This window comes from Falco rusticolus, chromosome 12 (assembly GCF_015220075.1).
Source record: "Falco rusticolus isolate bFalRus1 chromosome 12, bFalRus1.pri, whole genome shotgun sequence".
NCBI lineage: Eukaryota > Metazoa > Chordata > Aves > Falconiformes > Falconidae > Falco > Falco rusticolus.
Genome location: NC_051198.1, coordinates 11,227,607 through 11,255,150, shown reverse-complemented (window position 1 = coordinate 11,255,150; position 27,544 = coordinate 11,227,607). Strand labels below are relative to the sequence as shown.

Sequence of the window (27,544 nt, the reverse complement as noted above, 5' to 3'; positions counted from 1 at the left end):
GTGGTTGGTTGCTTGTTTATTTTTATGATGAGGAAATAAATATTAATAATCTAGAGAGAACAGTGTCTTCCAGCCCACTGTGTAAGTGAATTAATCCAATAGATACTCTGTAGAATGATCTGGTATCTTTAAAAAGCACTTAGGGAGAGGGGAGAGCAAGCAGTACCAAACATTTTTACATGTTCAATATCAGCACCTTATGTGCCAGGTTTAGGGTTTGAGTTTTGGATGTTCTTTTTTTCTTGCATTTGTTTTGAAGTGCTAAGCAGATTGCGGTGCACACGGTAGGGATGATTCAGTCTGATATTTGAGGAAGCTTAGTGCATTGCTAAAAATGTTATGCAGACCACATAAATCTCATCACACAAGTTTTATGTCTGTTTTCTTTCCTGTTTTTTTTTATTACTTAGGCTGAAGAAATGCATCCAGGATATTCCAAATGCAATTATGTGTATTTGGCAAAGGTAACCAAGTTCTTTTTAAAAATAATGATTTGTAGACTCCGGTATTCTTACAGTGGTCTGATTGGAAACAAAATGTTTTTTCTTCTCAGTGCTATAAAGATCTTGGCCAGAGAAATAATGCACTGAAGTACTGTGATTCTGCGCTGTCAATTCTCTCAGTTACTAATGAGGTGGGTATTGAGAGTGATAACTTGTTCTCTTGTGACACTGTCTTGTCTTGGCACCCATTGTTGCACTGTCAGTAATAACGTAATGTTTTGTTTTTTCCTCTGAACACAGAACCTTCCTTTTTCCTCCACTCTAGGTTGGCTCATTACAGTTGTCTGTATCAACAGCTTTTAAAAAAAAATATCTTTGTTTGGGGAGCTGTCAGGGACTTGTCTGTGTCAGAGGCTGTCAGAAATTGAATCACACTCTTTGTAATTCAACCCATTTCATTAGACTATCTTAAACATAAGCAGTTGAGTGTGTCACTCTAGCTGTGCTGAAATTTTGCCCCAGACCTATTTTTCTCAGTTGAAAGCATTCTGAATTTTTGTCCCACAGTCTGTATTGCTGCTCCGGAAAGCCTCGGGTTTGTGATTCTTGTCAAGACCCCCAGTGCAGTGCGTTAGCTATAGCAGAGGTAGATGAGTTATTCAAGATTGCCTTTGTCTTCAACCGCAGTGCAGTTAAGGAGGCACAATTCTTCCAGTTACATCTGCTGGAACGTAGTTTATTTTATTCTAAGAGATTATTAGATTCTTTGTTATGTCCTTTAGAGTATTTTTAGAATGTGGACGCAAAATTTCTACGGATACTTGAGAGATTTTAAGTGATTTAATTTCTCAAATATAAACCAAGTCATGGCAAGAAGATTCACTCTGATCTCATGTAGAAGCAAGCTCCATAATTACCGACCTACGACTGGAAATGTCTTACCATCCTAGAGCGTGACAAGTTCAAACCTGAGCTTTGTCAGCCTAAGGGACCCTCTTTGAGCACAGCAGATGTGGTAGCGAGAGAGGGGTGATTCCAGAGACGAATTGGCCTTATCCCATTTAATTCTTTGAAGTTCAGGAAAAAGACCATTAAATAGCTCTGTAACTTGATTGACAATAAATGCTGTATGTGGAGCACTAACATGTTTATGTCAAGTGTTCCTGCTGGGAAGAAAGACCACTGCATGCCTCACCAGCAGCTGCTCCTGGGTGGCCTCTATTTTTGGCCCAAGTTATAGTATGTACCAATCCTAAATTAAGCAATCATTGCTTAAGTTCAGTCTTTCTTTAAATATGTATTGATACAGATATGACATTAATAATCTCTTAACTCTGCTTCATTCTTTGCTTCCTGTTGAAATGTACCTTCAGCTTGCCTATTACAGAACATAGGAAAGACTGCTGTAAATTATCCATTATTCGGTACCTTACATCTTTGGGTGGAAGTAGGACCAATGGCGTAAGGGAGGGAGCATACAACTGAAATTGCTTGAACTCAGCCTGTTTTGTATATATGAGTACTGACTGTGCTGGTGAATTTTTTGTTTTTCCTGTATTCAACTTGCTACGGGCCAGGTGATCTTGCAACGAACTGGAAAATTGCAAACAAACATATATCGCAGAAACTTCTGGCGGGCAGAAGACTGCCTGTGTTTAGTAAACTGGAAGTCATTCAACATATTCATAAGGACTCCTTGAAAAAGTATAGAGATGGCGTAGATTGGGATTCATCTTTCATAACAATAGCTGCAGAAGATTTTGTGACCAAAGGTAGTAGCTGAGGCTCCCCCTGCACTCAGAGGAGAGAGAGGCACATCAGGTGCCCCATCCTGCCTCTCTGTCCCATGATGGCAGAGACTGGATGTGAAGGTATGTGCAAGATGTGTACCTGAGACACCCAGCTGCTAGATTGGGCAGTTAATGAGTGGTGAATCTTGCCTCTGAAGTCCTGTGTCATCAGCCTAAACGTGAGCTGGAGTTCAGTGCATCCTGGGCCACCTGGAGGGGCTTAGTCCGTGGTAAAAGGAATGCCCCATCACATTTCTGAAGTACGGGCAGACCTGAGGAGGAGGGGGAACTCTGAGGTGAGAGCAGGAATTCAGGAGCAGTTTGAGGGGTGGGTGGGTGGGTGGGTGTATTCTGGCAGGCAGGGTGGAGATGAGAAAAGAATGACACTGGTATGTGAGCAGAACAAAGAGCAGCAAATGGGCCCCAAAAATCCTCTGTCCCTCTGAAAAGGACAGATGATTTGTCCTCTTCTGTTTTGACTAATTCTATAGATAACACAGATTTTTCTGCTTTGTCTTGTTTACTTGTGATGTGTTTTGAGTTAAGTTTAGAAAAAAAAGTCCAGGAAAGTATGGCATTGGGGCAAGAGTGTGTAATTCAATTAAAAAAAAAAAAAAAGGCAGTCAGCACAAGGTAAAACCAAGTGCATGCTGAAAGGAATTACTATAAAATGGAGATCTGGAACACAAACTGTGCTGATGCTGTTACCTCAAGTCCCGTCTGAATTAGAATATTACATGTTGTTTTGGTTATTGTGTTAGAGAAAGACTGTGACGGATTTGGGGGGGAAACATGTTGAAACTGAAGTGGTTCAGGTCTTGGAGAAATAACATTTAGTCAGGTTGGTTTAAGAGAGGGAAAAGACTGGAGTAAGACAAAAGAGACAGTAATAAAGGGATGCTGATAAAGTGCCTGAATTGACGACAGTGCTGTAAAAGGTGGGGTTCATGGTCTGAAAAAGAAAACACAGGACAGCAGCAGTCTGAGGATTTCTTTCAGTTTGCCACAGCACAGGGTCTCGAGGTTGTCAGAAGCGTGGTATGTTGTCACAGTCATGTGAAACCCATCATTCCCAAGTGTAATCATAGTTTCTCATGTGAATTTTCTCTCTTTCTTCAGGCAGGGGAATTCCTTTATTGTTTTTAAACATTGGCTCCCACTGAGAAACAAGTATATATATAAAGGCATAAAATCAGGCCCAGACTGAGAGAGCGAGCTGCTGGAAAGGTGCCACACTGAGGAAATGTATAGTATTTCACGATACAAATTATTCTGCAGCATAAGTATGAAAAATAATAGTAGACAATGGTTTAGGTTTTGTTGCTGCTGCACATCCACAGTTTCCAGTGACTTCAGTGGGAACCAGAGGTGCTCGGCATCAGTAAAATAGCCAATAGCTTATTTTAATCCTCAGGTCAAAATCTCAGCTTGTCTAACTCAGGGCACTTCTTTGACACTTTGTTTAGAATTCATTTTGTGTCACATTTCAAGTTAAGGGAGATGATTTTTGTCTTGAATATTGTATCGCATCCAAATAGCCCTTCTGTGCCTCTGTTCTATCACTCGCAGAATATGCTTTTAATTGAAGGGGTAGAGAGGCTTCCAAACAGAGGTAATTCTAGTTAAAGAAAAAAAAATAAAAATCAGATGGCCAGGTTCAACCCTATTATGAACCTAAAAAAAGATTCCAAAGAAATCATAAAAGAAGAGACAAGTTCTAATGGAACAACTCCTGTAGGTCCTGATACCAGTTTTTAAAAACAGTTTGGCACATTTTTAACTGATCGGTCTATGCATTTTTTTATTTTGAAAGGAAATGCAGGAGATTTGGTGCAAATTACATCCGAAACCAAAACTGATGTTACGGTACTACTTTAGAGAACTTCCCCTTTATCCTCTAAACAAAAACCTTCAATGAATTATATGGTCCTTCCTTGGCCATAAATACTGTCATACTGTAGAGTTGGTACTTCACTGCTGGAGGTGCATGAGACATTAAATTGTTCTGCTTTTCTCTGGTGGCCGTCCAGGTGGATAACCTCAGGGTCCTGGGAAACATTCACCCCTTCAGTAAAAGAGATCCTAATGTTCAGGGCTGCTGTGAGTTACTGTAAAGTGCGTAACAGCTGCTCTGTTTATCTAGTAGATGTTGTATTACCCTTACTGAGACTTAATACTTTGTAGTGTGCTCAAAGCCTTGTTGAGTGTGGCTACATGAAGGGCTGTCGAAACCAGATGTGGTGGACTACTGTGATGGAAACAAATGACTTCTTTAAATTTGAGGAGAAAAATGTAATTTGAATTTGAAAACACTAGCATTTGTCTTGCATATAAAAAAAACCCCAAAACGTGTGTGTGTGTGTGTGCTTGATTAAACACATACCACTTTGCATGTAAGGGGAATAAGACACTAATTTCTTGTTTATAACAGAGATTGTTGGATATTTTCAAGGCTGGAACTTGTAGAAAATTAAGTCTTGATGTAGGATTATAAAATGTAATAGTAAAGAAATTATTTCTTCTTGTATCTGGAGATGAGCATGGGCATGAGAGTGAACTCCATGCTTGTAGGACCAGTAAGCTCACCATAAGGGATTAACAGCCTAGCAGAGAAGGAGATTAAAATTTCAAGCTTCTGGTCTCTGTGACTTTTTTTGGAAAATGAATCTAAAAAGCAGCAGTGACATTACAAAAAATGTAGTTGAAGAAGAACCAAAGACAGCAAAGCAGGAAGAACGCAAAGCAGATCTATTTGCACTGAAAGTTGCTGGAAGTCTTACTTGAAATGCAGATAAAAACTTCCCTGAAGCTGAGAATATATTTTACAAAATTACTGGCAATTTTAAAAGAATAATATTAATTTCAAAAACACTCCCAGGAATTACACATGAAGGCAATTCAGAGCTGAAATTCAAGTGAGAGATATTTTAGTTATTACAGAAATTGACAGCATTTGCTTGTTACAGGTATGGAATGGCAGGAAGCAGAGATCGTTAAAGACTCTGCTTTCAGCCTCAGCGACATTTGAAACTCTAGAAAAGCCCATGTGGAGAAGGAGGTAAATGTAGTAATGGCTGTATGTTTACACAAGAATGCAGTTGCTGAGGAGAAATCACACTCATAAGATTTTCTTACATTTTTTTACATCACCATAATTGATCTCCCTGGTCATTAATTTACTTTTTTAATATTGTCTGTAAGGAAAAGAGTGGGAGTTACAGAGAGATGGAAGAGAGGGCGGAATATAAACTTTAGCACCCATCAGTTTTTCCTGTTAAGACAGACCATTTGTATATTTTGAACTTTCCACAACAGATTTTCCAAGAAATGCCTATTCCAGCCACCATAAATTGGTCGCATGTAGCAGACCTTGCTGTGATGTTTCCATCAGATCTCATTTGAAGCTGCTGTGGTAATCTATCCTTCTAAGTAAGAATTTGAGGAGAAAAAGCAATTTCCTTTTGCTTTTAAAGTGAAGAGTACAAATTGTGACTTGTTTGTGAAAAAACTTGCCATTGAAATTATGTGAATAATTTGGGTTAACCTTATAAAAAACGTTTTTGTTTTCTCATCAAACAGAACGTTTTCTTCTCTCAACATCAGCAGCTCAATACAAAATGTCATTGTTTTCAGAGAATATTCGTTCATTTAGATTTTATGCACGTTTTTTCTCCAAATGCCAAGCAAAAGTCCACGGTGTTTCAATGACAAAATAATGGAAGTATCCAGATTTGTGTTCATTTTGAATTCTAGTCTATTGTTTTCCTGCTAATACTGTTTGTGGAGTTGAACAAGAATTTCCTAATAGCTACCACCAACCCAAAATAAGAGTGTCTTTTGAATATACTTTAAAAAACTATTCCTTAATTAGTGATTTTGCTTACACCGAATATGAGTGCTTCAAGCTCAGTGAATGAGCCTTTTTAGAACTCATTAAAGAGATCAGATTTCAAACTGTAAAATGCTGCTAAAAATGAGACATTTGTAAATGAGCTGCTAAAAGAATTCGAGACCTCCTAGATTTTAAAATATTTTGCACTTCAGAGAATACAGTGTATTTTTCTCTTAGTGATCAGACCGATTTGCTGTCTGCATGTTTTTGAAGTTCTTGCCAAAAGGTTTGTTTGCATTGTCTGCTTATTCTTTCTCCCCCTCTAAAAACGATTCCAAGAAATGATGAAGATATTTTTTGTAGTTCTGTACATAAGGATAAAGTCTATCCTGATAAGTAATGAGCTTATTATTGACTAGTTTATCATGAAGTATTCATTTCAACCTCTTATCAAAGGTTTCAGCACGGTTCTTAGTGCAGCAAGGCTGATCAACCCATGATTCCTCAACACGTGGAGCGTGTCTCCTCGGTGGGTGTGCTGGCGGTGCAGGGGCACACTGGGAGTAGGATTCAGGGAGGTGGTGGTGCAGTGCAGGATGAAGAGGTTCGCAACTGGTTTCTTACTTTTGTAGAGTAGTCAAGCTTCCAGGAGTTTGAAATATATTGTCTCAGAGTCAGTATACAGGGTGAAGGAAAGCCTCAACAGGCATCTTTCTGTAGGGGCTGTAACTGGGCTTGCTCATGTTCAAGCTGTTTCAGTGATGACTGCACGGAAGGAAGGGCTGTAGGTCCCATCGTGGTGGGGCCAGCAGCTGGACAGAAGGGGAATGTCTTAAACACCAAAGCTCCACATTGTGTACAATGGTAAAAGGAAACCAGATTACAGGTGAAACTGTCTTTTAAGGTCTTAGAAAAGAACTAGTGGATAAAAAGGTTACGTGACTATTACTTATTCTAAACTGAATTCTGTGATTTTGTAACGTTTCAACTGGAGTCCTCGAACTAGCCGAACTATTATTCACAGTCTTATGGGTGTGAAAGAGTGTTTGTCCCTCTGCTAGAAGTATAATCAGAAAATGTGGAATTATTGTCAGCTACATATTTTAAAGCTGTGCCTGCCTTGATCCCAAAACTTGTGACATACAGCAGTCATATAGAAGGTTGCAAGTGGATGATTGCATTGGTTTATTGGAATATCTCAGGGGAAAAACAGTATTATGCAATTGTATGCAAATTAATGCCTACTACAGTCACACCATCTGTGACAATCTACCATGAAACTGAGAAGGGATAGCATATAGCTTCATATGATTTATATTGTGCACAAGAGCTATTACTCTTTAATTAATGATCCTTGTGCATGTTTGGAAGTCTCTTCTGTTACAGTCCAGGATTTCTCCTGCAGCTGTGAAGGAATGATACAACTGTACCCAAAAGCAGGAGTGGCTCTGAGCACCTCATTGCTGTTACAGCGTATCAGAGTACGGCTTTGGACCACCCTTGCAGCCCAGCTCTTTTAATGTACCAGGCAGCCCCTCTGACTGCAGCGAAACCCTACAGGATGCATGTCAGCTTGGGATTTGGCAGTGGTTGCACACAATCATGTTATAGTTGGCTGGTGTAACCGTTTTGGTTGTGGTCATGGGGGTGTATCATTCTCTGTTGACAGCTGGGACTTTGTCAACAAGTGCACACATGTGCAGTGCCGGGTTGGGTGTTTTTAGGGCATAAGGAAACAATTAGCAGAAATGGAAGGTAAAATCATTATCTTCCAGTCTCTGCTTTAATCGCAGTTTAATTTTTACATGCACATTTATATGTGTATGTCTGTGTGTATATATATTTATCAGGGTTTTTTTTCAGCAGAAATTAACTGTCAAAATGTGGGCTATCTCCAGTTAAGCCAACATTCCTTTTTTCCCACCAGCTCTCTCTTCCGCTCTTGTGTTCAACTCCCTCTCTTCCCTTGTTCAGTCCCTGGCCTCCCAGGTCTTTTTTTCCTGTGCATATCCGCTGTGGATGATGAAACATAAAAGAAAAGCAACTAAATAGGAAGAGGGGAAAATACAGTCACTCATCCTGTAATTTGAATAGCTTTTGTGTAGCACTTTGCAGAACATTTTGAACTCGTATTCAACTCTGAAAACGATATGAGAAGTGTTTAATAAGTTTAATAAGTAAGCCTTGACAGTAGAAAATCAAGGTTGAAAATGGCTGTTTTCAGTCAGTGCTGAACTAAGCCTCAGGGTGAACAAATGGGACTGACATAAATATATTGCATTCCTCCTACAGCTTGCACCTCTTCCTTTCCCTGCTGTGCTCTAAAGGAAGATCAAAGCCTTCCTGCCTTTAAAAAAAAACAAACACCAAAAACCCCAAAAGCCAACCTTATTGTTCATTTTGAGAAAGCCACAGGCCCTAAAATCAATGAGGAAGAGAGTTGGCCAAATACAAGATTTATGGCTTTGTCTTCCTACTAACAGTCAAGCTTTGGGTATTAATGAAGTTTTCACCCTTAAAACTGGAGACTGGTACGCTGAACAGAGCTGTGGCTTCTCTCTCCTTTTAGTGTCACACACTTGGGTCTGGAAGGACTCTGTCCAAAGGTGATGTAATAGTTCCCTTCACTCACCATTCCCAGCTTTGTTTTTAATGCCATTACTGATTTTTTTTCAGTGCTTTTGCCATCTGAGTTCTTACTATTGACTGGAAGCCACTGGCTGAATTAACATAGCCCGTTAAGTAATTTGCAACTTTTACTGATGTAGTCTTGTTTAGAACTGGCAGCCTAGAGGTAGGACTCTTTGTACATTTGCAGTTTCTTCTCCACCTAGTTCTTAGAACAGTCATGGGTTTATTTCATTCTTTTTCTTAAGCCCGGAGGAAGATTCAGGGAAGATTGCCCAATATGTCTGGGACCTTTGCAACTCATTAAAGCTTATTGCCCAATATAATCCTTTGCTTCTAAGGAGAGAGACAATTATACAAAATTGTTTAGAGATATATTTTTTAAATGCTGTATCCTGAGAAGTGAGTAAAGAATCCCATCAACCCATGAAATGCTGAACACTGTTCAGGTATGAGAAAACCTGCATCTTTATCATTTTCGGCTTGGAAAAGTATGAAGACTAGGACCAGATCCAATGAAACCTTTTTCGTTTTCTTCATACCATGGGACAATATCTGGCTTTTTACTTTTTTGTTTAATGGACTTTACAGTCATTTTCACAAGATGACCACAGTCAGTACAGAAAAGTGTATTTTCCCTGAATTAATCAACATATTGATACAAATTTTGAGTTTTCCAATTCTTGTTGAAAGCCACAGGCTGGTGCTCCAGGCAGCCTGTAGTGAGCGGGTAGTAAGGGGTGCTGAATTCAGTGTGACATTTCCTTCTGTTAGAGTATTTTGGCAAGAGCTTACTGGCTTTGCTGTGTGTGCCTTTTAAGGCCTCTGATAAATGATTAGGCAGATAGTTTAGCCTATTGTTGCCAGTGGGAGCAAGGCAGCGACTCCAAGAGAAGTGTCCAGCTAATGTATTAATGCCTTAATCCAGACCAATAATATAATGTATTTTGACGTGTCTGGCATATGGTTTCTATCATCTCAATATTCTTCTCTATTCCTCCATGACATTATAGACAACTAACCAAAATAAAGAGAAGCAGGAATTTCTTCACCCGTAAAATGTATTTTAAAATGTCCTGTATTTTGTTCCAGCTCTTTGGTTGATCGGATAATGAAGTGATCCTGAAATTCAGTGATTACTTCACTGTCTGTCTATAGTATTTGCTTTCAGAATTGCCTATGGCATTATCTGGGAAAGAAATTCTGGTCTCTGTCATTAGGAGTACTTGCACAAAATTTGTGATGTGCAAGTGCTTTTCACTTGCACTGTAAAGTACACGCGGGTGCATGTACTGGGTGTTTGGACCCTCACCAGCCTGCAGGTATGAGGTGCTGACTTTTTAGAAATGTGGTTTTAAACCAAGGTGCGTGTCACAAGCTAGAAGTTTTGCAGTGGCAAGTGGATTATATCCAGGAGACATTTCAAAAATAAGTAGAATAATGGAGGTTTTGTACTGCGGTTACACGTTCATATGCATGTGCCCCTTTCCAAACAGATTATACATATGTCACTGGTTACCTGTGAAAGAGCCTGTGGGATGAGTTTAGTTTAAAGCCCCGTGCAAACTGTGCACTTAAACATCATCCTAAAAGGAGCCTTTCCCTTCTGTCCTAGGAGGTATAATATAGCGTTGGCTCTGGGCATAGCAGATTACTTGCCTCTTGTCCCCCCGTTGGCTCCACTCTGCTATGAGCCCAGTAGCATAGGCAGAGCCCACCAACACCAGTGTGGAAGATACCAAGGGTGTATGTAGTCAGTCCATGGTGGTTATTACAGGTAGGTATGGCTGTATGCACTGAAACCACAATCTAACCTATGTCATTAATTACATTTCCCAGTGTTTTCTTGTTAACTGCATAATAAGTCATTAGCAAGCACCACAGAAATATCTTGAGGGAAAACTGCATGCAGTCGGGTTGCAAGATTGCATAAAGATACAAGGCAAGGCAGTACTTTCTGCAAAGTACACCAATAGAAGTTACAGCCTAAGCTGAAAAGGCTTGCTGGTCTGTTGAGAAAGCTGTTTGTGGCTAACATTTTAAGTGCTTTAACAGAGCTGTAAAGAGAGCGCTGCCATCTGGCTCTTGTTTTCACTTCAAACTTTGTTTGCATTCACTGATGAATTAACTTACTATGCAGTCTTTACATTCTGTGGCCGTTGCAGTTGTGTGTTGTGTCTGTTGTTAGTAAAGAAATGTGGGTAGGCATGTAGGCAAATAGAAGGGATTTATCCTATCGAAGTTGATACACGATTGTCTGTTTCTTTCAGGATAAAGAGGCCCAGAAAGACTTAGAGGCTTTACTTCTCACACTGAAGCTGTGACACGTCGCACTTTTTAACTCTTCATGCTGTTATAAAATTGCAAAACTAAAATGAGACATCTGTAGTGACTGGGAACTGCGACTGAATTCCAGCTAAGTCAATGGGAAAACTGTCATTGATTTTGGTTGGCTTGGATCGTGGCCTTTAAGCATCTGGCAATTGTGATATGAAAATGATGAATTAATTTTTGATTATTTATAATCTTGTACTGAAGTTTAATTTTAGATTGCTGACACTGTGAGTCTGATTCTCTGAACATGAAGTCCACTGCTGGCAATGGACATACTGGGGATTAGGATGCAAAATGCTTAAATCTCACTCTTTGAAAGATTAATCGACTAGTATGTGATGCCAGCATAGAATCGTGTGTAGCAAAAACAAACAAACAGATGTTTCTATAGTAAATTATATTTGTATCAACTAATTTGCACAGATCTGTACAGAAGAAAATCATGAATGTTTATGTTTACACATTTCTCTACTCTTATAAAATTAGTATCTTGTTAAAGAAAAAGCTGTTGCCTCTGCAGAGTTCTTTTTACTTTAAACCTTTTGGGTTTACATGGAAATGTGAAAACTTTACAAATTAAATATTAAAGTTATATTTTATTTGTAACATCAAGTACAATATTAAAAATCAGACCAATGAAATCCAGTGGTTTAGATTAATCTATTACAGCTGTGATGTTTAATGGATTTGTTACAGGATGTCCACAAGTTTGTGAATCCTAGCTCTTTCTCTTCAAACAGTTGCCTAGCATGGTAGCATCAGTGTGTCTTCAGAGAACCTAGTCCAGCATTTGATCGTCACTAACGTTTTGTATCATCTCTATAACATAACCTGTACATAAAAATAAGCTAATTAGAGACCTACTACTTCTATCTGAGTGTGTAGGACAGCAAAGTTTCCAGTAAAGTGGAACAGGTAAGGAAAGGATTTTGTTCACCAGTGGACCGATCCAGAATTCACCAAAGTCTGTAGAAGAATAAAGGCTAGTTTTCCAGTTTTCATTGGCTTTTAATTCAGGGTCTTAGTCTTGATGCAGGGAGTGTATCTGGAAGAAGTAAGCATTTCTGTTAAAGGAAATACAATTGGATAAGGGCAACTGTACATTCCCTTGACCTGTTTGATGCGTAAGATAACATGGACCAGTTTATGGCTAAGACAAGGACGAGTCATGACACCTATATATGGAACTAGCGTTTTAGATAGATGGGGAGCACTGAAATTAGCAAGTAAGAACTGAAGTCGCTGCAACAAAGATCTAAAAATTGGGCAGATGTGAAGGAGTGTATACACATACAACTGAAGTATGTCATAGTAAGAGTGAGCTGTAACTACTAACAACAGAAGGTAATAGGTGCAGTAGACTGGAAGAAGACAAATGTTTAGAGTTACATTTGAATTTAACCTGACTCCTTGACTCATAAAGTACAGAGATTTCAGAAAGTGGGGCTGTCCATTTTTTCAAACATTTTCTTTAAAAATATCTTTTCAGACATGCAACCGTTACTGTGAGAGATCACTGAAAAAAATCTGAGAGTTCAGAACTGGTTCTGAGTTCTCACTGTTATCTTCATGGTTTTCATTATCCTGACGATCTTTACAAATTGAAATACGCATTTTAGTTGTTTTTAAAGTTCATTCTGAGGAAAAACAGTTCCCATACCTCTTTTTCAATTCCAGACTTCGCTTTTTTTCATACACAATTTCAGAGAAAAGGAGAAATGCCATATGAGATAAATCCTACCAAAGAATTCCTTCAGTGACAGAATAACTGAGTTGTGAACAGAGAAGCTGCAAAGGTGGCGCATCTTGATTTTGGTAAGGGCTTTTGGTAGAGTTTGCTTTTGACATTTCCATAGCCAATGTAGGAAGCATAGTTTAAATTATCTACGAGAATGATTTGTACTTTGGGTTGTTCTTGGCATTTCACTATCACCTAGGAGGATGTAATAAGGAGGCCTTTACTTAAATCAATTTTATGTTCATTGATACACTTTATAAAATAGGTTGGATTATGTAATAAATATTTAATTTTCAAGCAATTATTGCTGATAAAGTCTGAAACTGTGTTGAAGGAATCTGTTAGAATAAGAGGTTATTTAACTTAAATGCTGAATTTAGGTGGCATAAATAGGATTTGCTTCATTAAGGGCAAATAGAAAGTGTTGAATTCAAGTAATTAACAGAGGATGGAGGGGAACATGGCTGGTTGTGGCAATTCTCTGGAAAAGGACATGCAGATTCCAGTGAGGAGCAAGGTAATCACTGGGCAATAATGTCATGTTTTTGTGGAAAAGCAAATTTTATACTAGTCTGAATAAATAAACATTCCCCATTAAATTCACATGAAATAACCTTTTACTTTAATTAAGTCTAATAAGGTCTAATGAGGTCTGAGCTGGAATACTATATCTAGTTTCAGGCACCACATTTCAAGGAGGTTGGGGGCTAATTGGAAAGAGTCCAGCAGAGAGACAAGAAAGATCAGACTGCTAGGCAACATAATTTTGTGAGTAAAAATCAAAAGAATTTGGTTTGTTTAGTCTGCAGGAGCAATGACTAAAGGAGTATTCACATTTGTAAAAAGCTAATGCTGAGAAGACAGTAAAAAAAAAAAAAACCCAACCCAAAATCTTGTTCTTCTAATCCCCCATGCATAGGACAAGAAGTAATTGCCTACCTTTAGATTAGGCATTAGAAGAAAATAATCCTGATGGTAACTGTGCAAAGCCCTGCCATACATTTCCTGACAACATTATAAAATCATTTACACAAGTTTTAAGAAAAAGTTAAACAAAGAAAACTTCAAACATTCACAACGTTTAAGGCACAGTTCATCCTCTGGCAGAGGCTGGACTAAACGACTTCTTCAGATCCCTCCTGGCCTTGCTGTCCCTGGGGCGTGCATGGCTCCAGCCCCCGACGAGCCACAGGCATTTCTGCTGCGTTTCTGCAGTCGGTGGGGTTGTGTCTGCACACGCTGGCTCTGCATTTGGGCCCAGACTACCTGATGGATTTGTACTGTGAAACATTTACCAGCATGTTTCAAGACTTGAGTTTGAAGATGTGCGTCATGGCTACCCTCAACTATTTATTTATCACACCTGCAGTTTTAATCCATATGATTACATTTTTAAATTAAATGTCTGATTTTGTAAGTGAAATTAGTGATCTTTCTTTTCAGCCTTCTAAATCAAGCCCATTCTTCTTTTTTACTATTTGCTCTTTAGTAGTCTATGTGTCAAATCACAAAATAACATCTGGGATAGAAAGGCTGATTGTAATTATTCATTCTAAGCTGTCTTTCATAGGTTGCAGAAATATTCCTCACATGGGTAAGAAACTGCTATTTTATACAGCTAATTTTTTTTACTAGTGAGTGTATATGAGCATTCTCAGCTTTTTTTTGTTTCCATTTTGCTAATTGGAGAACTTTAAAAATTGAAACGTGTTCCCTAAGTTGTTCTCTAATTGCTCCTTGGAATAAAGCTTTTGCATTTAATTCTAGTCCTAGGCTATCTGTTCTCTGTGTCATAGCAGCTGAAGAAACAGTGAATATAGTTCCAGAGGGCCATATGTTTCCTTTTTTTGTTTAAAATATCCATAAGCAGACATTCACTTCTGTAGTTTTGTCTCAGTGGAGGAGCTAGAAGTTAACCATATTAACCCCTGTGGGCCTTTTAAGCTGCACAGAGCAGATGGTGCCATGGCCATGTTGCCCACTACCTCCTTCAGCTCTTCCACTGTAGCATCTCCTGTTTGGTCTCTGCTCCAGTATATACACTGTAAATTCTCCAGGGGAATTTGCCTCTTTACATATTTGCAAAAGGTGAGTTCAGGGGGCTTTGATCTGCTACTAGAATTCCTGTGTTTCATTACAGTTAAAATTACTAGTTCTGCCTTCCCGGGTAATTGAGATAATTTTTATTTCCTGTGGTGAAGCTAAGGGCTCTGTCATTGCATCCTGATCCCTTTGGGATTGTGCCCCTGAAACAGCAGGTAATCACAAACTAAGTTAATTATTTTTTGTAGCAATTGGTCACTGGCACACTCTGGAAATGCTTACAGTTATACACTCTCATACTACTTTGTTTAAATTACTGTCTTTCCTTTTGCAGAGTCCTAGGGTGATTTACTAATTTTTCCTATAGTAATATCAATACACTGACTTCTGGAATGAATTAGGAAGCTGTCCAGTGGTGAGTCGTGTGATGATTTAGAAAGGAAAATGACAATTCCTGTGTCCAGTTAAATAAGGAAACGAAAACTAAATCCATGCCTGCAACCCTGTTACTATAGTGGTAAGAGCTTGAATTAAAAAACAAAACAACCACAAAAAAGAAATGGCTACTGGAGATCTACCTATGTTCAACCCAAACACATCAGCTTATCTTCAGCCATCACTACCTGAACACCTTCCACCTGAAGTACCTAGAACCATAGGGAAGTACTGTGGGTTCAAGCAAGGTCCTTGGGTTTTCTGGAGTTTTCCTGGACACCCTGGCAGGTAGTCCTGTGGTGTTTTCTTTCAGTGGATACAATAGTCATGATGGATACATTACACCTACCCCAAATCAGGAAATCCTGCAGTAATCTGACAACTAAAATCCTATTGCAGCATTCATCCAGTGCAAACTGAAGAAGGAGTGACTCTGACTGAAGGGCCAACATTATTGTTTGCTTTTTTTTCCTTCTGTACACAAGGTTATGTTCTTATTTTCCAGCACTTTTCCTTCTTACAGGCTCCCAAGTTCCTTGGAGAAGAAACAAATCAAACTGCCTTGACAATGCAAAAAAAAGTAAGCTTTTCTGGCCCCATCTATGTTTGTGTAACCCATGCATATGTGACACTGGTAAATGAAGCACTAGAACTAAGAATGTGAAACATTAATAATTTTTTTTGAGGAAATATTTTACTCATTTCATTAAAATAAACAACCAGTCATTCTGGAAATATTTGTGGGAGCGATGTCCAGTGTGAACTTGAATATGAACAGAGCTCCGTGCTTGGTGGTGCTGTTGACCCATGATGTGACTGTGGGGTAAGCTACTTAGCTACGTACCCAAGTTACACGCATGCAAACACTGTCTGTCCACTCTTCATATGTCTTGTTTATTAAGATGAATTATGAGCTGGTTTCAACTGCCTACCTGTATGAGCCAAAAAAACCAGCCACACAATATTGATTGGGAATATTGTAACCTAAACATGTGTCAAGGATATAGGCATGAATGTGGTTGTACTTCTTAATCTACTAAATCTACTAAACTTAAGGTCAGGTTTCTAATTCATGAATAAAGGTAATCAACATGGCTGATGAAATTTCAGCCCTCAGGTAGGAGAGGGCTTTTTTTGTTGTTCAGAAAAATGTAGCAAATCAGCAAAGTGGATTCAGCAATTAACTTGTGTTTTGCTAATCTTGGAAGAGGATAATTTATGAAGAAATGAAAAGTCATTTGCAAAGCTCCTGACTGTGCCTCTGAGTTAAGGATTGCTCGTTTTCAGAATGCTAGGCCAGCTTATATAGTGCCCTATAAAATCATATACGCTGTCTTAAAGCAGTAATAGAATTTAAATTTTTCAAAATAAAAGAGCAGAATGCTTCTACAGCAACACTTTGAAGTGCAGCAAGGGCTTCACACAAAAGCATTGCTGGACTGTGTGTTGGGTTTGATACCACCAGTGTGTGGGTATTGGTGGTTTCAAGCAAAACAATGTTCCTGGTACATTCATCACAAATCCCTGAGTAAGAATTACCAGTGCACGCTGGCACAAAAGACCATAATTGAATGTGTGAGCTCATGGTCATTTGACGTTTTCTTTGTTTTTGAAGTGTTTGTCTTACTAAAGAGTAGTTTCACTTCATTTGTCCCAATAAAGCCTACCTGTGACATCTTTGGTGCCATTGAGAATGTGGCAAAATAGCCTCTAGACATCAGTGAGACCCCGGCTTTGTGCCTGGATGAGATTTTTGAGATTTTTAGAAGCACCTGTTTGAGCTTGTGTGACATTTGCTTCTGTACATCCTGATACCTGGTTCAGCAGCAGCACGCTGCTCTCAGCCCTTTTACAGCCATTCCCACCTGATCAAACACGTTGATTCAGGAAATGAGAAGTCAGGTCTTTGCAGCTGTTGTGGGAGACATTCAGAAAAATAGACTGGGGGGGAGGGGGGGAACCCAAACCCTAACAATGGGACCTGGACCTGTATGGTCATTTGAGCAATACTTTTAGTTAGTTCTCTGTCAGACGTGATATCTGTAAAGGACATCAGTTTATTGACCAGAGGGGGAGTTTTATGATCAATCTAGCCTATTGCACAGCACAGAATTTTTCTCCAGCCTTTACATTATCGTATTTATTCCTCCCCTCACCCCTGACTTATTTCCCCATGTGAAAAAACAGAGCTGACGGTGCTTCTTTCACCCATGTGGAGTGTTTGAAGAAGCACATCAGGCAGCAAGGCATGGCTCTGCACAGCGCCTGCGGGGAGCTCACGGCGCGTTCCAAGGGCCTGGCCGCCATCCGCCGGAGCCGGCGGCAGCAGCCCCGTGGCCAGGCCGGCGCTGGGAAATGGGGCGGCTGTGGCCTGTGGCCCTGCGGCCACTGGCAGCACCATGCCAAGGTTCAGCCAGGCGCCAACTGGTTGGAGCACACGTGTGTGGCGGTAAGCGTGTGAGTCGGCGTCGCTTTTTAGGCCTCTTTTACTCCTTCCATCGGCACCTGGAGAGCCGTGCGGGAGGCCAAAGCCTCGGGAAGCAGGCTGCCTTCCCAGGCTGGTTTGGAACGGTCGGAGGGCCTGTGCCACGCGCCAGCAGGCACCCAGCTCTACCTGCGGCCACATTGCCAGCGCGGCTGTGAGCGCTGCCCCAGCTGGGGAGCGGCGGCCAGCGCCCAGGTGGGGCCCCCACAGCTGTGGGCCAGCAACCAGGCAGGTGTGGCCAGCAGCCCAACGAGCCCGGAGGCAGGTTCAGGTGGGCCCCACCAGCAGGGAATCGGTGGTTTGGTGCCTGTGATGGGACTAAGCTTCCCAGAGAGCTCGTGGAAGGTGCCTTTGGGCGTGTGCACTGGTGGCTGGGGAGCGTGTCGCTGCAGTTTGCTGGAGGATGGGCTGAGATTGTGGCTGCTGCTGGCCAAGAGGCGAAGGAGGGGTGAGTCGGTGCTGTGGGGGCAGTGAGTGGGTGCTGCAAGGGTGACCGGCTTCACACGCCATGTCTGTGTTGGGGGAGCCTGTGTGTGACAGGTGCTGCGGCGGTGGCTGATCGCAAGCCGGCATGTCTGCTTGTGGCATCTGCCAGTGTTCAGTTAAAAGAGGGAATGTGGAAGCTGTCCCTGGGAAAGCCAGCCAAAGGTAGGTGGGATTTGGTAACTCCTGGTGAGGAGGCGTGTTAAGTCGTGAGCCTGTCGCTGCCCACACGCAGGGCTCCCCCCGAGCCGGGCCCTGGCTCCCCTCAGGGCGCGGGGGACTGGCCAGGGCCTCCCTCAGCCACCACCGAGCCCTCCTCTGGGGCACCTTCTGGCAGGTGACAGTGACATGAAAATGTTTTTTTTTTCTTCTTTCCTACTTCAAAAAAAGTTTCTGTTTCTGCTCACTAACTTTAAATGTATGTGGGGAAAATACAAGGTAGAAAAGACACTTCAAATGCATTACCTATCAACCGCCATTTTCCTGTGGGAAGAGCTTGCAACTGTTGAGCAGATGAGTGCTAAAATCAAGCTACAACACTAGTGTGAGAACACTGCGGAAGTTTAGATTTGAAGGATATATTTTAACTGCCGATATTTTATTCAGTTTCCTCCAGAACTGCTTGCAGCACTTAGTTAAAAACCTCACTGAGGGGCCTGCATGAAAGGCATGGGGCGGGTGCGAGGCAGTTAGCGCTGACTACCAGCAGCTGCCATCTGCTCCATTAATTGCTAGCCTGAAATGAAAGCTGAGGGGTGTTCTGCTCTTAAATTCTTGGGGGGGAGGGGGAATGTTTAATCCTTAAATTTAGACTAGAAAAGGAACTTGAATGAAGGAGTTTTTCTTATATCAGTGAGCAGCAGAAGAGAAGCAAATGTTTAGTATATCTACGGTGGTATCGGGTAAAGGCAAACAGGCTGATTGGGTTCACCTGCACTGCAGCATGCTGATTTCTGTGTTGTGCTGGATTTACTCTGGTAAGAATGCTATGGATCCTGTCTTATTTTGAATGTCAAATTGTAATTACATGTGAAGAAATTGTATGGGGACCACAGTTTCTGTGTCTCTGTGTGTGCATATACATATAAAGATATTTGGGTGGAGATATATATCTGTAAGTTTAACAGAGAAATTAAAATAGCTATAACTTAGTGCACTTTGTAGCTACAGTAAGCAACTCAGTTACTTTGTGAACCTTTTGAAATTTCTGTCCATGTGTGAGGCAAAAACTTGAGAAAGACTCTACTTGCCCATCCTTTTTTATCCTAACTTCTAAGTGCACAGTTAAAACTGCTTCATGAAAGGGAACTGCCACAGTTCAGCACTTAATGGGATCTTCCTCTGAGAGGAAAGATAGGAAAAATACCTGTTGAATACAAGGTATTGCTAGATACCTTCGATGGTGGAAAGGAAATGTTAGATGATAATCCTGCTCGAGACTGCAGGCTCATCCTGATGTAGAGCTGCCAGTTCCTTTTGGAAGCCCTTACACATTCAACTTGGGGCAGGCAGATGGTAAAGAAAAAGGTAAAAGATGCGCTAGATTAATGGATTAGCTTTCTTTGCCTTGGTTTCTCAAACTGAGCTTGTGAGCTCTAAAGAGTTTACTGAGTCAGTAGAAATCAACTCATAGTCCACCAACCTTATTTCTAAGAGAGATGGTTGTAATTGGTGTCCCCAAACCATCATATCTGCTTCTAGGGAGTCTGTGGCTGAAGGGGAGGGATCAGGGGGAAGAGCTGTCTGTGTCTGGAGGTGGGGTTTCATCTTTTGAGGGGGCTTTTTTTAAGTAAGGGTTATGGTTTGGAGAGAAGTCCTCAAACAGGCTTGATTAATACCCATCTGTTGTATGTTTGACTTTCTTCGGTTTTCTGAATTTGGTACTCGTTCACTAAAAAGTAAAGTAACTCCTGTGGGAGCGGGAAGGGGAGAGAAATTCCAGACAAGACTGATCTTAGGTATTAAGTATGAGGAGACCAAAGCACATCCCTGAATGGCTCCTGCTGAGATGCTAATAGCTGGTCTGCTCACACTTACTACACTGAATCTCTTCTAGGTTTCTTGCCAAAACAAGTGGTATTTTCAGTCGTATTCCAAGTAAGGAGAAGTCAAAATGTAACCTTAAACCAATGAGCTTTGGAGGCAATATTGCAGGGGCTGTGGAGTGCTTTTTCTGCAAAGCTGACAGGCAGGACATTCAGCAGGAACCGCAGGCCTGTCACTAAGTTTGACCTGAGACAACTGGGGCCCAGTGGCCAGAAGGGACGGTGTCCATAAAAATAAAGTCCTCAGCAGAGCTGTGTACATCTCCAGGACTTCAGTTTCCAAGGGGTTTAGCAAATTCTTGTATTTCAGTGTTGCTCTTGTGTGACTTCTCTCTGGAGTTGGCTTTGATTTTTATTCCAGTTTTTCTGACACATGGCAGTCAGAAACGGACAAGTTTGGAACCTTAGTTTAGCATTTACTTCCTGCATTGGTATCTTCATGACTATATACAACATCCATTATATGTAATGCTTAATGCATACAGTATGTACAACTGAGGGGAGGTAATGCTGTATTTGCTGAGTTTCTCGATCATCCTCCTGCCAAACTACTTCTAATTACTTACCTATTTCATCAGATGGCATGCCTTCTTATCTCTAGTATAAGCTTTTGTAACTAAGGGGAGCATCTGCATTTTTTCAGAGTGTCCTAAAGGCTAAAAAAAAATAATATTTCTTGCGCTGGTCAAGTCAGGTAGTATTTCACTCAATATTATTGTGATACAGTACAGTTGACGTGGAAACCTGGGTATGAAGCAGCCCAATTGCTCAAATCCACATTTTCTTTTTTCCAGTGGCATAATCGATTTTCCAGTTGTTATTGACAGATTTCAAAAGGATATATCTCATTCAGAGACACGTTAAGTAATTCTTGATATTGCAGGCATTGGAGCAGCCTTAGAGAAACACATGGTCTTTCAGCACGGATGGAATTCTCTGTTAAATTTTGCAGAATAGTTTATAAAGTTTCTGGTGTGAAAGGATACCCTTCTAAGGATTGCTTCAAGTAAAGCACTTTATGCCAATGTTTGTGAGTCATGAGCCTTTGAAGCAATCTTTTTAGACGTGGTATTTACCTGATCTCTGTTATTTTGAGAAATATACGTAAGTCTTTTAAGACATTTCTTCTGTAGTTGACACTCTCCACTTGCAAATCGTTCTGCATTCCTCATCCTTCATGTTCTTCTAGGTTTAAAACCAAAATAAACAAAGCCCTCAACCCAGTCTTTAGCTGATACAGAGAGGGATCCAGGTGCCCTGGAGTTCAGTGGGGATTTTCCTGCTGATTTCAGGTGCGATAGTGAGTAGTGTGCCATGAAATTAACTGTAGTTATCTTCTGGGTTTCTGTCACTGCCTGAAAGGAGGCAAAGTGGCAACAGATTGATGTCCTGAAATAAAGCCAGTCAGTGAAAGTGTTCAGAGAACACTGCACATCACAAAAGCCACAATTTCTAAACTGCCTGTAACCTTAAAGGGATGGGAAGAGCCAATAGGTTTTGTGGTGTAGGAAAGAAAACAGTATGTTTCCACCACAGTGTTAACAGAGTGAGAATTAAGAACTTTAAAAAATCATGTTAACAGGTTGAATATGTGAAGTTTGAACTATATTTTTCTTATTAATTAATCCAATTTTTTTTCTTATGAAAGTAGCTTTAATATTCCCAGGTATTGATTTGCGAAGAGGCATCTCCATCAACTAAATTTAAAATATCTATATAAATGCATCATCACTATTCTTCCTATAAACAGAGACCACACGGCAGCCTGTAGTTGTATCCTAATAAGCAGATAACCCTGTGAGGATGTATGTGGGGGAAACAGGTGATGCTGGGCTACCACTGAGGTGACAGCCATGCGGTTCTCTGTCTGACACTGTATCGCTTTGTGGAAGCCCCATCCGTTGTTTCAGTTGTTGGAGTTCTCATTAGTCATGTTGGAGACAGCAACGCAAACATTAAAAAAAGAAAGAAATGAGAAAGCCTGATGCATGCTAGGATTTCTGCTTTGACTCTTGGTGGTTCCCAACTGCCGTTCAGTCAGGTCGGGGGATGCTGAGGAGTCTCAGTGGTGCCAGGCAGCAGTTGCTGAGGTGCCTGGGGCACAGTGTAAGTTCCAGGAACACCATGTTTTGTTGATTCCACAATTAAATGCTATGGGATTTTAATTTGCTATTTACTCATTTTTCATTTCCTTCATTTTTGGCATTCAGAACAAATTTTGATGAAAAGATTGCCCTAGGACATGAACGCTTTCCTGGAGCTGAAAGTTGGATTAGTAAAGCACTTTCCTAGGATCTCCTCCTTTAGACCCATCTCTTTCCCTAGGGAAGGGGTGGGCTTGCTGTGAGGGCTATGGCTTGAAATGTGCACACAGGTTTTATGGTTACAGGAATCCCCAGCAAGAGCTTCACCGAGGGGCTCTCTCCTTGTGTGCACTCTTCCCTGGGGATTCAGGTGGGCAGGATCCCAGATAATGTTGGTTCCTGAAGATGGTACCCTGAGATAAATGGAGCCTTTTGGGTTTGGATGTGCATGTTTCTCAGCAGATTCGTAACTGTAGATGTAGATACCAAGTTCATGTTCCCAGCTTTTCTAGGCATTTACTTTTTAGATGTAAATGCTGAAAGAGCCTGAAGTCTGGTGTCACAGCAGCCAAGTGGCCCATCCACTCTCTCGGTGTCTCTGTCAGTACTGGATAGCTCTATAGGCAGCACAAGCAATTAATCAGAGTTATTGACAGCAATATAGGGACTTTTGGATCAAATTCTAGGTACTATGCTACCTATGAAACTACATCTTCTATTCAGTCATGACCAAGGCTGTAGCTGGAGAGTGAAAAGGAGAGGAATTCACTAACTGGGATGCGAACTGAAGCTCACTGGGAGCTTAAGCAGTTTACATGATACACCATTTTAATTGATGTAAACCCTTCCAGCAAGAAGGGAGAAGGAAATTTACTGAGCTTGGATATAATTAAAATCATGCTGAAACTTTCCTAACAGGTGCTAAATGTGACATAGTGTGTGGTCTCCCTGAACAGTGTTGGCTTTCCCTATAAATGGGAAAGTGCAACATCAGATGTTTCAATGCATGCACATGGATAAACAATGCTTTTACGGCATATTAAGAACAGTTTGATTTATGGTTCTTTAGATGCATCTTAAAATCTTGTTCGATTATGACTTTAGCGAGCTGTCCAATTTCCAAGATGTGCTTCTAAAGCAGGATGAGGGTTGTACCTGGTTTTTATTAACTATATTACAAGCTGAAAATAAACCAAGCTGCAGACAGCTGACAGCAATGTAGGTCCTCAATGTGTTTCATTAAAAATAATAATAATTCTTGGGGGCATGGAGGCAGAGATCAAGCTCTTTTTGTCTCCTGAAAGCCCTTTTATTTGTCTGGGCAAGGAAAGCAACCTGCCAGTCTTTGAAATTTACTGATATTCCTCAAGATCACTGGACTTTGAATGGAGCTTTACTTAATTATGAACTTTAACCCCATGTTTTATTCTGTTCCTGAACAAAATATGTGGCTTTGTCATGCCTTGGAGGCTACTGGCAGAGGAGTTTTCTTGTAGTCTGTATAAAAGAACCCTGAGGTTCTATGCTGAAAGTTAACAACTGCAAGTGCAGAATTACAATGGGGGTGGTCTAATTTTTTAGACCAGCATAGGGATGTGGCGATTCTCTCTGATTTGTTATTTAATCATGTGTGTATGCTTTTCTGAAGAATGGACTCAAACTGACTTGGGAATTACAAGTTTCAACAGAGAAATTCGTAGTACCTCTGCAGGAGTGCAAGTTAGTTACTGAGCACAGGTTGGGGGCAGTACCTTTAAAGAAGCATTATAAAAAATCTAGCTTAGCAGGAAGAGACAAACAAAAAGAAATATTCTAGAAAAACATTGGACTTTTTTTTTATCTTTACTATATAAGCCTATGCTACTACTGAAATCTGTTTATGCAAGAGTCGTATTTCACTGAAGTCTGTCTTTTTGAATAGTGCTGCTATTTAGTAGTCAAAACTAAAAAGGCAATAAACCACATGCATTTAAGCTGAAAACATGTTGTACCTCCTAATAAATTTAGAGATAATTTCTGTGGCACAGTTTTAGTGGAACTTATTTTGGTGAACATCTGTTACCAAATGTTTTTGTGCATTGGATAGAAAAAAGCCTCTAATAAATCTAAACTACAATTTTGATACCTCTTTTTGATGACTCTACAGAAAACATTCTGGAGACTGGGAACACAAGCCTTCTGCAAATGATTTTGACCTATATCTGAGCAAGGATGAGAGAGCAAAACAAAACCTACAAAAAAAATGAAACATTGGAAAGAAAAAGGTAGGGTTCTAATTTCTAGTTTATTTTTAAAGTGTTGTTCAGTAGCCTGAATTTCCCTATCCAGGTTTGGATTGACAAAAATTATTATTTGTTTCCTATCTCTAAATTTTAATTTTCATTATGCAGTAAATTAAAAAATATGCAGTAAAATGTAATGGCCATATAAGGGGCTTAGGTATTTGAAAAATGTTGCTCTATCGCTTTTCTTCTCTTCAACCCTGACTACAAAGTTTGACTGAAGACATGTCATGCATTTATTATTGTTGTCTTGATATCTGGAAACATATGAGAATAGATGACAGTATTTTGCAAGGAATTTGTTTTTAAAATACTGAGGAGAAAGCTTAGGATCTTTGATTTATCATCATTATAATAAATATTGATTTTTGTGCTAAAACTCAGTGAGCAAACAGGGCACTGTTTACTATCCACATCTTAAATTGCATGGTGACTTCACTTACTGCTATAGGTAAGGTTGCTGCATGTAGTTCTTAATTGTTACCTCAATTGTCTGTGCTTGTTGTGGTGCTATTTAGAACTTGAAAAGGATTAAAACCTTTGAAAGGTGGGGGGGGATTTTCACCAATGGGTCATACCTGTGTGCACTGGTCCCAGTGGTTCAGGAGTGGTTCTTTGTTAGAGCCTTGTCAAGTGGAGAATTTGGAGAATTCTACACACACCATCACCACACCCCCCCCCCAGCTCTGTTTGTGCTGGCCCAGGTCTTCAGGGAGAGCCAGCAGTACATGCGGTTCCTGTTAGTTCAGAAAACAGAAACATCTGGGGAAGATGTGAACGACTTACTGGCTCGGTTCAGCAGCAGGAAAGCTGGTGACAGATCGTTCTGGGCAGATAGATCCTCTCCATTATGTGCTGAAGCAGGAAGCAAATGCACATAAAATCACATAAAATCCAGCTCAAAACAGCAGGAGACGGACAGTAATGGCTGTGTTATATGGCCTTTCCCTGTTCCTACCTCTGGGGATTCTTCTCAAAGGAAGCTGAAGGGAAAGCTTTTTCTCATCCAGTGGGAATGAGGAGCAGTGCTGAGGAAAAGCACTTCTTATGGACAGCAGTGGGTTTCCCAGGGTGATGCCCATAGAGCTTTAACTTCAAAAGGAATGTGAACCTGTGGTGAACATATTATTTGCTGTGTTTACCATAAAAAATTGGAAGGAAAAAGCCTATAGTGTGGTGTGTAGTTATTATTATTGTGAAGGTAGAATGACTGGACTGGCTCCAGGAGGCCCTGCTTGATCAGGAGGTTGGACCAGATGACTTCCAGAGATCTCTTCCTATCTCAACCAGTCTTCAGTTCTGTGACCTCAGGTAGTTAAATTGTGTTAGACTCTGCAACATAGCCTGGTTAAATCAGTGTGGTTTATTTTCTCGACCTCTAAGGAAATGTGTCCCACCAGTGTTAAGGGTTTTGGTTTTTTCTAATCTAACTGCACCACTGAATATGTTCTGTAGCTTAACATGTCGGTATCTAAGCAGGGCAGACCTAAGTGTCTGTCTCTAGCATATTGCGAGTGGTAAAGGAGGTACATGGCACATCAAGAACAGTAGGTGTTCAGTCTAAGCAGGCTTGTCTGTGCTCTCTAGTTATTGGAGATAAAAAGGCAGATGGGATGAATTGCCCTCTGCAGGGGCATGGGCATGTGTGTGTTTTCATCAGTTACAACCTGTGGTCCCTAGGGTACCCAGGAGAGCTACTGTACCTGGGAATGGGGCAAATTAGCATTAGCAACTGCTCACATTCTTTTTCCTCATTTTCATTCTCCTCCATGTGAGGAAACATTTCTTTCTATTTTCTCTGGCCTGTTATTTTAATGGCTCTCCTTCTCTGCCATGTTCTTCTCGCTTCTCAGCTGCCCTGATTTTCCCTGTACTTATTCCTCCATACATAGAGAATCTTCTAGGCTATTGAGCCTGAAGAACTACTGCTTCTATTAGCATATGACCAAACCTTGCTGGATCTCCTCAAAAGGCAGGAAGGTGCCTATTTAGAAAAATAAATACATATGACTTGAGTTCAGTGAAATAACTGACTAGAACTCTTTTGCCAGCTGAAGTTATGTGTATTTCGGGGGAATATCTGAAGAAGAGAGGGATGACAAATCCTCAGGAAGGAACTTGCTCATAATTACGTGAAGACCGAGACTGTATATGAATGCAAGGATGCAGGAACCCATGCTAACTGGATCTTTGCTAGGAAAAACATTATGGTGTGATCAGGATATGGTTTGGGGGCTATAAAGAGAGCTGAAGAGGTCCAGTCACTTAATTCATTGACTTTTCATAAACCATAGAAGAAGGCATCTGCTCTCTTGAGAGCAAAAGTTATCTTTAGTATCCAGTCCTTACGTATCTGTTCTGCTTTCACAATTGCAGCCATTCAGACAATTGATGGAGCATCTATTTATTCCAAGAACTTTCCTAAAGGTTTCCATTCTGCTGTACAGTTTTATGGTTTTATACCCAATGAAAACTACTGTATGCGCTTAACTCTGGGAACAGGCTAAAGCTATTTACTCAAGCACAAAAGTATTGTATTACAGCAAGAGATAGCTTGTGAAGATAAGAAAGGAATCTTTCTGACTTTCAGTAGGACATGAAGATATTTGAAACAATGTTGTATAGTGAATACATTATCAGCCAAATGCTTTGAATTCTGGCTTTGCTGATGACTTTAAGGCAATTAGTATGTTATCCTTGAAATGCAGAGGACAATATTGCTAGTGTGCTGTAGATCTGTGTGCACAGATGCTAAGTATCTCAGTCTTAATGCCAGCAGGAGTAGGATTTTGTTGTGCAAGGTTTCAGTTCACGTCTAATGTAACTAGAGGATCTGCCTGTAATTCTTGGGGGAACCTTCTTAATTTAATTGTTTGTCTAAACTGGATTTTTTTTCCTCTCCCCTCCTTTATGGGAATTCAT

At 40.5% G+C, this 27,544-nt stretch overlaps 1 protein-coding gene across 2 annotated transcripts in view; it reads left to right on the top strand.

Moving 5' to 3' along the window:
• The window catches only part of RMDN2 (regulator of microtubule dynamics 2), a 51,655-nt gene extending 37,124 nt beyond the window's left edge, over positions 1–14,531 (top strand). The window contains exons 9-12 of one of the 2 annotated variants that reach the window (XR_005106968.1): positions 411–464; positions 554–634; positions 10,964–12,842; positions 13,441–14,531. Coding sequence is in view for 1 of the 2 variants with exons in the window: in XM_037405462.1 (XP_037261359.1) it covers positions 411–464; positions 554–634; positions 10,964–11,017 (189 nt within the window). In the remaining variant the exon portion in view is untranslated. Of the gene's footprint in view, positions 1–410; positions 465–553; positions 635–10,963; positions 13,067–13,440 lie in introns of those variants that run through there. The other variant, XM_037405462.1, reaches the window with a different exon arrangement.
• The last annotated feature ends 13,013 nt before the right edge of the window (positions 14,532–27,544 follow it).